This window comes from Erpetoichthys calabaricus, chromosome 18 (assembly GCF_900747795.2).
Source record: "Erpetoichthys calabaricus chromosome 18, fErpCal1.3, whole genome shotgun sequence".
Taxonomy (NCBI): domain Eukaryota; kingdom Metazoa; phylum Chordata; class Cladistia; order Polypteriformes; family Polypteridae; genus Erpetoichthys; species Erpetoichthys calabaricus.
The window spans coordinates 24,069,772-24,082,042 of record NC_041411.2 but is presented as its reverse complement, the minus strand read 5'-3'; the positions used below and the strand labels follow the sequence as shown (position 1 = coordinate 24,082,042).

General features: G+C 36.0%; 1 protein-coding gene across 1 annotated transcript in view; it reads right to left on the bottom strand.

Moving 5' to 3' along the window:
• Positions 1–12,271, bottom strand: part of kremen1 (kringle containing transmembrane protein 1) — a 122,331-nt gene that overhangs the window by 41,420 nt on the left and 68,640 nt on the right. Inside the window, exon 3 of the mRNA XM_028825252.2 lies at positions 2,321–2,412. Within this exon, the coding sequence (XP_028681085.1) occupies positions 2,321–2,412 (92 nt within the window). The remainder of the gene's footprint in view (positions 1–2,320; positions 2,413–12,271) is intronic.

Sequence of the window (12,271 nt, the reverse complement as noted above, 5' to 3'; positions counted from 1 at the left end):
CCTGAAGCTTTGCTAGAGAGAGCGTTAACCCTATTCAATGCTCTTGCTGAGTTATTTGGAGAATATACCAGAGCCTTTATCAGCACTATTGTACTGGTGCTTGGGTTTGACATTATAGACCCTTTTAGCCTGCCTAATAACTTTTTCCAGTACATATTTTGACGATTTGTACAGTTCTGTGTCACCAGAGATAAAGGTCTCTCTTAGTCTGTCACATATACTGTATCTCTGTGGAATCCTGGTTTTTGGTCGGGAAAAACCCATAGTAGTTTAGTTGATACACTGTTATTTGTGCAGAATGCGATACAGTCTGTCACACCCTCCATGTACTCACTAAGGTCTGTAACTGCTTCCTTAAGGCAAATCCCAGTTTGTAGTTTCAAAGCAGTTGTTAGCAGTGCTACAGTTTGTTGTTTGATTCTTGTCTATGTGCTGTTTGCTTTTTCTCACAGTGTCTGCTCATTTTATCCTGCCGCCCAAAGATATGTACAGTATGTTAGGTGAACGAGTGAGAATGTTTTTGTGTGTGCCCCACAATGGACTTGTGCTTGTTTCTCGATTAAACGTGAATGATAACAGATTTTGAGTGTACAACAGACTTTGTTGCAAATTGCAAAAAAAACTCGATTCATTTATAAGTCGAGCAAATAATAGGATTCCTGTCTACAGGGAAAGCCTGTAGGTTCAGATCTGAATAACCTGGCAACAAAAGGCTCTTCATGAGGAATACTTTAATCAATAAATATGACTTAAAACAATAGGCTTAATCCTAACCAAAGGGACCCCCTGACCCACATCTTTTATCATAATTAAAATTTGTAGGGGCAAGCACATCTGATTAAAGGTCATGCTGCAGCAGAAAACTGTGGCAGGTAGATGTCAGAATGCTAAATGTCATACATATTGATGTAGTCAGGAAAAAGCTGACACTTCATACAGCATGCATTCACGTGTTTTACAGGGGATAATTTAGCAAAAAAATACTACCTATCTTGAGTACCAAACGGAAAAGGCCATCTGTGGGAAGAAGGTCATTGTCAGACTAATTAAAAATTAAAACGGCACACAATATGTGCAGGCTCTCACTAATGACCGGGCAGCTCTGCAGCTGCCAGCTGGGACAGTGCCGAATTGCAGATGACAATTGCTGAGTGATAGATTATCAGATCATTGTGTCCAGCTCTTGAAACCTACCCAACCCAAACCTATACCAGGATTGGCTTTTGGAAACTGGTGCTCTTCTTTTTTTGGAATAATAATTCTGTATGTTAATAAACTTTGAAAAATGAGCTCTCTGTAGAGATGGCTGAGTGGAGTTCTTTAAAGTACACGCTTCAAGCAAGGCTGACTCCCTATAATATATATGCCAAGCAGACTCTTTTCAAAGTATGGATGATTCTTGACAGCCCGTGTGTACTTTTGCAGACTGCTGGGAAATAAAGACCTCTTGATAGCACTGCCACAGGTTCATCAAAATAATGGGCTCATTTTGTTGAGCAACACCATACCCTAAAGAGCCTGATGACACTGATGAACTTCACTTTCCTGCTTTTACAGGTCATGAGAAATATGTACTAGGATCACGACATGACTAGTCTTATTCTGTTCCCAATGCAAACACTGCCAGTATCATGGTATCAGCAATCACCATCACACTCTTTATCATCACTGAGGTGATGCTCCACACATGAAAAGAGTATTTGATTCCTATAAAAGTCCCCACGGTCCCCTTCATTGCCACTCAAGCATCTCAATCTGTCCAGCCTTTGAGGTGCTTGCAGACAGTTGCCTTCCAGTCCTGCCTGTGAAGGTTTTTCTACACTCAGCTACATTATTTTCTCACCAGTTCTGTAATTGGCAATGGGTGATTTCTGACACTATAACATGTCTGTAGAAGGTTTTTGAGGGACTCCCATAATTTAGATTTTTCTGCGTTTCCATTAAGTTAATTAGGAGTTCCCATATCTGGCTGGGACTCCCTGTACTTTGCACCTACCTTTCCATTCTGTGTCTACAGGGAGTAATATCACTCCAATTAACTGAGATTAAACAGATGATAAAAATGGCAGGACAAACCTTTAATTCCTGAACCTTGAAGGAGGAAAATCCCTATCTCTAAGTGTTTTTAAAGGCTAGGATAAATATATTTCTGTTTACAAATTCAGAAGCTCAGCTCTTCTTTCCCATGGACCATCTAATGGACTAATAAGGCTAAATTCAGAAACTTCACCCTTCCTGATGAAACATTTTTGAAGCTTGGGACATTAACACATGATTGCTATAATTAAAAAACGATAAATATTTCTGTGTGTGCACTCACTTTGGCAGGTAGGAATATCACAGTACTTCCAGTAAACTCCATCATCATGGTCAGCAATATAACACCAAGGCCTTACGTCCCCATCTGGGTTCCTGTTTTAAAAAAAAAAAAAGCCACACATAAAAACAGGTCAGGAATCAAGCCTTTCATTTGCTAGAAACAGCACATTCTGTGGAACATTTTACTGGTTCTTGGAAGGGCAGCCAGCCATGTCCAGGCTTGGGAAGAGTGGCTCACTGAAAAGGCTGGCGTAACTCAAGCTGGGAGCTGTTTTGTTACCACTGTTGGCAGGGGTTGGATTACAATGAGAACCTCAAAGGGTCTTTTCAGGTGTCTAGTGTCTGTAGGTCTCATACTGACCGCTCTCAGGCGGACTCTTGTCAGCAGGGTACATCAGGGAATAAGACATTTCAAAAGGCAGAAATTACAATAGGATAGAGCAGGCCTGCTATGTAGCTGACACATCAATACTGGGATGTTAGACCCCAGAGGCTTAAAATCACTCCACCAGAACCAGCAGGTTAGGGACATGACGCCAGTGCTTGGGAGAAATCCTGTTGCTTTGTAGCTTCCCAAGCTGAGAAACCATTAAGACCCATCTCTTGTAACATGTAATAAGAAGACTCTGTCATGCTAAATGGATGCTTTATAACAAAGCAAATTGTTACAAAGATAGTAATTCACTCACCTGCACAAGCATTTTTAATTAGTTATAAAATACTGTGTGCAATGCAGTGATACTGATGTAATGTTTTTTTCCTCGGCAGCATGAGGCTGGTTTGCAATTTTATCCCAGTTATCGACTGCATGGAGTTTGTATGGTCTGTGTATCTGTGGACTTTTCCAACATTTACCACATCTTTCACCCAACATCCTAAAATACATTCATGTTAGAGTAATTTGTGAATCTAAACTGGCCAGTATGAGCGAGTGTGGATGTGTTAATGAGTTTATCTTGGAATGGAGTAGCACCTTGTCATAAGAGGATTGGAAAATGGATAGATGGACATATGAATTGCTGAGTCGATTTCTTGTCAAATGCTAATGCTTTGAAAAAGAGATGAAAATGCAAAACAAAATTTTTCTGTTTTATTCAATAAGGCAAATAGGAAAATTATTTTTCAGGAGGGAGTTGTTCTTGTTGGTTCTGCAATATTCAAACAATAGATTGCAATATGGAATATAAGACAAAAGACAAAAATACAAGTGAAGGTGATTTTTATATGTTAAGGACATGTATCATGAAGTTGCTTGTTAATCACTAATATTCGTCATTTTTTGGGAAACACAGCCCTTTTTTTAATCATGAATCATGATTTTAATCATGAAATCCATGTGTTTTTCTTCACAGTTGAGCAAGCCAAGATGGTGCGGTAGCAGTGATGAATAAGGTACCCAAATAGGTTGCTCATTTAAAAAAGATCATAATAATAAATACATTTTATTTAATTATGCCTTTCTAGACACTCAAGGACACACGAATCCCATCAAATGTATTACCAAACAGAGCTAACAAATGTTATACTAAAGAAGAAGAGGGATTATTGTGACCCCAGGATTGTCTGATCAATAAGTCAAGACTTGATTGCAATTTAGTTGGAAAACAAAACATACCCACTGTATGTGTTCCAGTGAAGCAAGTGCTTGTCAAACAGGATTTTAACTGAGATATATTTTAGATAATCTGAGTCAATTGAGTGTGATGTTGTTAACTGAAAGAGTGTGTAGTATCTGGTGCTATCAATCATTCATTTTCTGACAATCTAGTTTAATCTTGAGATGCACTTTTTTTAAAACACTGATATAGTCTGAAGATACCACCTACATATTTAATGAAGCTAGAAAAATAAAATGTATAATGTGCAGTACATAATGAATAAAGGTTACAATTGGTTTCTTTTTATCCAAGTCTGAAACTTTCATGAAGTAAAATAAATGTTTTCAGGAAAGACTACAGCTGAGGCACAACTGTTCAAGTGAAGCAGAATATTCAGAAAGTTTTCAGACCATTTAACTTTCTGCACACTATTGGTTTGTAGATGTAATTTTAAATGGATAATTTTGCAATTTTTTCCCCATGAATCAACAGTCAATAACCCGTAATGACAAAGTAAAGACATGTTTTCAGAAAAGTTTACAAATTTGGGACGAAATATATATACTTAAAAAAAATCATTTTTTTCACCTAATATCAGATGAAGACAGGACTAACTAGCACGATCCTGTAAATCTGAACAGATCTTTAAATGGTTGCGTAATCATGATTCTAAGGTGAACTGTTGAGAAACTAAAGAAAACTAATCAAGTTTAAGCTGACATGCAAGGCAATTCAAAGTAAATAAGAACTTATTCAAATAAAGCTTTCATCCTGAGATTTTGTAGAACACCACTACATTTCACATATATAGAAATAATGTGTAGGGTTCAGTCATATAAAAAAACCTATTTACATAATTAGATATTATTTGCTCAAAAGATTGCTTTATAATTTCCAAATTTTCAAGTATACAATTAAGTGACGGAATAAGGTATTAAGGCAATCAAATTGGTAATAAAGAAAACTGCTGTCTGGTTCCACATTCTAAAACAAAAAATTAGAATGTGATGATATTTACACAAACTGACGCTTCTACGGGCGGCACGGTGGCGCAGTGGGTAGCGCTGCTGCCTCGCAGTTCGGAGACCTGGGGACCCGGGTTCGCTTCCCGGGTCCTCCCTGCGTGGAGTTTGCATGTTCTCCCCGTGTCTGCGTGGGTTTCCTCCGGGCGCTCCGGTTTCCTCCCACAGTCCAAAGACATGCAGGTTAGGTGGATTGGCGATTCTAAAATTGGCCCTAGTGTGTGCTTGGTGTGTGGGTGTGTTTGTGTGTGTCCTGCGGTGGGTTGGCACCCTGCCCAGGATTGTTTCCTGCCTTGTGTCCTGTGTTGGCTGGGATTGGCTCCAGCAGACCCCCGTGACCCTGTGTTCGGATTCAGCGGGTTGGAAAATGGATGGATGGATGGACGCTTCTACGTTGGAGTATAATAGTTTAATTAAACCTGATGTTGACTGCATAGTGCTGTGAATAAGTAAACCCTTTCTACTCTAACAACAAAGGCTTTTTCTGCATGCAATGACTGCAAAACCTGGGAAGCTCCTTTGTTGCAGTGATATTTATCAGTTTGATGAAATTCTGGAGATTTGATAGTACTGCCATTGACTGGCTTTAATAAATTACTCTGTTCATGCTCCATGTTCTTTTTGCAAGAAATGTGCTTTTACTAGTGGGAAAGATTTAGGGGACTTGCATTCTCAAATGTTTTTATTTTTCTTGTCTGGCACAATGTTTTTGGTAAAAAAAATCAAAAGACATAAGTAACATTAGCACACCAAAAACTGCAACTTTTCTATTTTGCAGAGATTTAACAGTATATAAGACTTTGGAAAACGTTAAAAGATTTATTCACCTAATTTTTGTACAATGACTGGAATGGTGGTGTTTCTCTTTTATTAAAAATATTCAATCAAAACTTAATTCCATAACATACTGATGGGTATAACATCCTATAATGGTCTTTAAATAGTGAGCATATCTCTGTGTACAATAACTTTGTTGCAGTCAGCATTGTTAATTCCTGCAATAGTTTTCCAAACCTATTTCATATCTGCCTGGTAGGCTGGCATCTCATTAGCCTGTTCTCCATTTTTTTGAGTAAGAACAATGAACTTTAGATAACCATTGCTGCACTCCATTTGTGGTAAGTAACTTCAGTTCTTTTTGTGGAGCTCAGTGTTCGGAGATCTTTGGCTTCAGAAATTCATTCTGTTGCTCCTACAATTTATTTTCATGTGAAACATAAATATTTGTCCGAAGATATGCTTTACCTGCTCCCCGAGTGTTCTCACACAGGTATTTCTGTAAATACATTGCTTTCAACATATAAATGAATTTGTGAGTAGATAAAAATGAAAGAATCTTCATCTGCAAGCAACAATGGATATAATCCCCAATTTTGTATTGAATTAATAGAGCTTGATACTGTAAGTTCATGGATAAATGGAGTATAGTCAGAAATAACAATGGTATTATAATTGCAACATCTGACAGAGAGTAACAAATATTTATTTAATAAAGAGATAATCCATTTTTTACTATGAAGAGGAAAAATAAATATTGCCATGAATATTGTTAAAGAACTCTGCATGAGTCCAACAGTTTATATAATTAAAAAAAGGTTAAGTTGCTGAATCTGTTTTAGATGATATGGTTATAAATCAAGAGAAGTAATGCAATGTAGAGTTTAATAAACCATCAGACTGGAAAGGTGTCTAAAGGATCTCGGCTAGTAACTTGAAGGTTGCTGATTTGAATCCTGACAGTGATGGAATGCCCTAGAGTAAGGCCCATAACCTGCAATTACACCAGGGGCACTGTACTAATAGCTGACCCAGTGTTCGGACCCCAAAACACTCTGGAGAGTTAGTAGAGGAATGCAAAAAATGACAATTTCCTAATACAGGAAATTGTTATGGCAAATAAAGGATTAAAAATCACTAAAAAAAGCAATCCATTATAAGTTTGTTATTGTACTTTTTGGGCAATAAGTAGTTTATATTATTTTTTACATGTTAATTTAATGATTACTTTGTGGGAGTTGCAAAGTCAAACTACCCACTCACTGATTCTACCCAAATGACTAATTCTGTGCAGTACCATTTAAAGCCTATCCCAGAAGCATCAAGAACAATCTAGTTAAATTGGATGGACAAACTTGTTGGGCTGAAAGGCCTGTTCTCATCACATCTGTTCTAACAACAAAGTAGAAGTCAACCTTGGATGGGATAGAAGTCCAGCACAGAGCCCATTCACAAACATCGTCACACTTAATTATGCCAGGGTAAATTTGAGTCACAAATCAAACTAAACTGCATGCCTTTAGGTTGTGGAAGGAAACTAGAATACTTGGAGAGATCCCACATGTACACATGAGAATGTATGGGTCGAGATGGGATTAAAATATTCTTTAACAGATTAAATGCAATATAATATTATTAATAAAAAAGTACTAAGATGAATAGAACATGCTAAATGGCTGATTCAGAAAGCTGCAAACTGTAAATGATTAAAAGTTCAAGACAAGCTAAGAAATCAAAATGGTAGTATACAAAACTGAATCTTAACCTCTGGCTAAGAAAAATAAACATAGGACGCATTTGAGAGTGGTAATATTATATACCGGCTTCATATAGAAAACAAGAATATTTATGCACTAGAAGTTCATTCAACTATGAATCTCACTGGAATAAACATGAATTAAGGAGGCAAAAGGTTTAAAACAAATTACAAGACCGTTTTAAAGCATTACAAAGTAGCTGTTCCTTTTTTAAAGAGAATATAAATGGTTTCTGATTATGGTAACAAGTTTAACAAGCCAGTGGGCAGTGAACTATGCAAATGACAAATAAATCAGAATGCTATTATTCTAATATTGCCCTGTGAATTTCTTTTGCTTGTGGAATTGACCCAGTTCTAGCTGTCTTATATTTCAGAGACTTTAAGCTGCCAAAGGATAATCATTTTTCATAACAGTGTAATATTTCCTCTAGTTTTTAAATTAACTTATACTCGCCCTCCCCTCTAACATGTATAATTTGATTCTCTACAGGCTGGGAGAAGTGAAACAGTGGAGAATACAAAATGAGAGAGAGCTAGTACAATATTAGGAACACATTTATTTTTAATTTTGTTTGCCTATTTTGTTTCTGTTGTTTCTCTTGGTTTTATTTTTCTTACACATAGCTTATTGTTTTCAGTACTCAATGACCAAAAAACAAAAATTTTACATTAAAAATGACATCTCCATCTTAGGAATGAAGCAACAAAAAAGCAAACCAGCCAAGATGTGAAAGCCTGTCCCTGAGGGTCCCTTTCCAATTGTATGACGCCAAACACATTGCCTCCTGAACTGCACATACATTCAAACTTATAAAATGTATTTATATACAGCTAATGATGCAACAATTCTCAACCTCAAGAGTAAAAAATGAAGTTCAGCATGCTGTCATTTTATGTAGATGAAAAGTAATGAAATTTCACCCATCCATTTTTGAAACTGGTCTCTAGCTGGGTCGTGGGGAAGCTGTGCCTATCCCAGCAAGCATCAAGCAAAAGGCACGAACATTCCCTGGACAGGGAGCCAGACCTTTGCAGGGTGAACACACATACACACAACAGGGGCTAATTTAGCACTACCAATCAACCAAACCTGCCTGTCTTTAGACCTGGAGGAAGTCCACGTGGATACGGGAAGAGTGTGTTGAGTCGACCTTTAATTAAACATGTCTCTGTAATCTTTCTTCAAAAGTTCTTGATTTATATAAAAAGTTCTATAAAATATAGGACTGGCCTTACATCCACCAATGTCTGCTGCAGTTGTCTGTTCCAGACCACCAAATCTCACACTCATGTTATTCATGGTATCTACTCGGCCAAATGGTATCGCCACGGCTTATCTCATTCTTGGTCAGTGATTTAAACCAACACCCCATTATTTTTTTAGTTCTTTCCCCAATCCTAGAAATGTTCATACTGTACTTAACAAAAACGGTTCAGAGTTTTTTCATTATGCACTTGGATAGAAATTACCAGAAAGTACAGAAGATGGCAATCTAGAGTGGATTTATTGGAACTAGTGTCTGTATTAGGGATGATTTGGCTTGATGTCTGTGTTTGTATATACTGTATCCAAAATTATCTTAAATATATTTCTTTGAATTTTACATAGTTCTGGTTATATTGCTTTATACTGTCAGGAATTTGTGAAATAATCATAAAAAAACTTAAGTACCTTTAATATTGTTCAGCTGTTTCTGCTGTTGCCCAACATGCAACACAGTCTCTAAGATAAAGTCTTGCATGCATGATCATATATGATATGGACAAAAATAAATTCTAATAGTAGTAGCATTGTTGTGTGTACAAAGAACAGTGACATTCTTACTTGCACATCTGACCAAAATGTAACATATTATCATTCACTGGTGCCATGATGGATAAGAAAAAAATGAAATAACTTCAATAAATTAACAATACAAAAACATTCTTTAAAGCATTTTGTGATATCATTTAGAATTCTGTCTACCTTTGCATACTCAGAAAAACAACAAAGCAGTAAAATCAGTGAATATTCTTAGAATCCTCTTGAATATTTTAAGCAAGATCAAACTTAAATGTGATGATAGAATTGTTGGCATGTGTCTTTTTCTCCACTGGTCATGTGGATTTGAGAATGTTGTCTTTTTTCGGGTCCTTTGTTTATTCAATGGCATACAACTGCGTGAGCAGGACTGTTGTATTTTAATATGTTAATATAGGATCATTGTTTCTGATATAACTGAGTCTAGAATGTACCTTTTTTGAATACACATTCACACTTCAACAAGTTGACCATTTGCTGTGCTTTACATAATAATCTCTATCCTGAATCTGAAGTACTGTCTTAATAATAAATTAAATTAACATTTTTTGCACCAAAATCTTTTCATTACCTTTATCTTTTTCTGTCTCTTTCATATTTTTCTGCAGCACCCTTTCTTATTTGTAACACGTGTCAGGTTACAATTATAAAGTTGTACGTGTGTGGGATAAGCTGGTAGGTATAATTTTACCCTTCTAGAAACTTTACCAAATAGCTTTTCACACATAGGTAACCAGGATATAAGAACAAAAGAAATAACACAAGCCAGAGAAAAATACTCTATCCCTCAAACTATTACTTTATCAAATAAAGAGAATTAATGGTCTCTTTTATGTTTGAAAAATGTTGTCTTGTTTTTTAACCTGATTTTCAAAAGATAATTCCCTTGTTAGATGAAGTACAGGCAGCTGTAAAACTTCAGAAGTAAGTTCTCCCCAGATTTTTGTGGTAGTGGATGTCCGTGTACTGCGTATCAAATATAATAAATAATTAGCACATCACAATGATTTGTGTTTTAAATGATTTTGTAGAACTATATGTGATTTTATTTCCTCCTAAGTCTATATTTTACACACATATATATAGCAGGAGTATATATAATTCATATATATGAGTTTAGCTTTTACTGGGAATATGAAACAAAAGTACAGAACAAGGCCCATTTGATATGTAAAAATATCAAGAGAAAACAATATTAGAGGCAAAGGCTTGAAATTGTCAGAATTTTTGGTTGTAGAAGCAAAGAGTGGAAAGAAATGGTATATATGGACCTGTATCATTTATTGAGCAAATGTTATAAATAATATTTTAATGGGACAGCTATCACATACTCTTGCTACTGTCTTTTTTTTAAAGTTGATTTTATTTTAAAAAAAATTCCATACAATCATGTCAAATTTAACAAACAATAATTCAGCCCCCGCTCAAGGGAGGAGATACTACAACATGACCAGATCTTTAAAAAAAAAATAAACACAAAAATAGAAGAATGTTCTTTTCCATGATATAAATGCTTATTCAAAGAGTTGATTAATTAGATCTTGCCATATTTTTTAAAAGTTCTGAACAGATCCTTAGAGTGTATGGGAGAATTTCATTTTTTCTGATTTTAAATTATATAGAACATCAGTTACCTATTGCCTTATAACAGGCGTGCTGGGATTCTTCCAGTTAAGCAGGGTAAGTAGCTTGTAAGCGTTTACAATCAATTTGTCCTTCTCCACTTTAAGCCCATCTGTTGTACACCAAATGTGGTTGTTAATGGGTTAGGAGTGACTCTGACACCAAGGCTGTCTGACAGGCATTCAAAGATTTTTGTCCAGAATGTTAATTTACCACATGCCCAAAACATATAGCCCAGTGAGGCTGGAGCTAAATTGCAACATTCACATGCTGAATCTTGCCCTGGATACATTTTGGAGAATTTTAAACAAGATAAATGTGCTTGATTTAAGATCTTAAGTTGCATGATTGAATTCTTTGTGCATATGAAGGTGAAGTATTTTCTATGCATGACTGCCTTCCACTCCTTTTCAGAGATGTTAAGTGAAAGATCTGAATCTTTAAGACTGACCAGTATAGCCTCTGGAATAGAAATGGGTGGGAAGTGAGGAAGATTGGGCAGGTTCCTTTTAGCAAAGTTTCTGATTTGAAAGTTGTGGAAAAATTTGGTCGATAGTTAAACTTGAAGAGTAAATTTGAAGAGTAATTGCTCTTAAGATGCAAAGACATCATCTATATGCATATCTCTAACTGTTTTAATCCTGGATGTTTTCCAAAGATTAATTACTGTGTAGGTTTGAGAAGGTTGAAAAAGGTGATTATCATGTAGAGGTGGAACAGCAGATAAGAGCTTCTCTGCCTTAAACTGCTTCCTACATTGGTTCTATATTCTGAGTGATTGATGGACAATTGGATTATAAGTATATTAACGATAATTTGTATTTACTGAGGCACAAAGTAGGGCATATAAAGAAGTGCAGCAAGACTTTACTTATATTGCAGACCAAGCTTGTGTATATTCATCAATTAGTGTCAATGTCCAGGTCTTTATAGCTTGTATATTTGCCGCCCAGTAATAAAACTGAAAGTTAGGTAGAGCCGTGCCCCCTTCTGCTTTAGGTCATTGAAGAGTTGCCCTTTCGATGTGTGGATGTCTCAAATTCCAAATAAATGAGTTTATAATAGAATCTAATTTCTTGAAAAATAATTTGTTAATGTATATGGTAATGCTGAAATAGAAATTTGGGAAGGATGCTCATCTTAACAGTATTGATTCTCCCTGCCAGTGTGAGATGGAGGGGTAGCCCACCTGTTCACATCTTGTTTAATTTTTTCCATTCAGATAGCAAAATTTAATTGAAAAGATCATTATATTTACTTGTGATGTTTACGCCTAGGTGTTTGAACTGATTTGTTAAAATAAATGGGAAGGCATCCAGTCTAACATTGTGTGCTAGAGAGTTCAATGGAAAAAAGCACACTTGTAATCAAA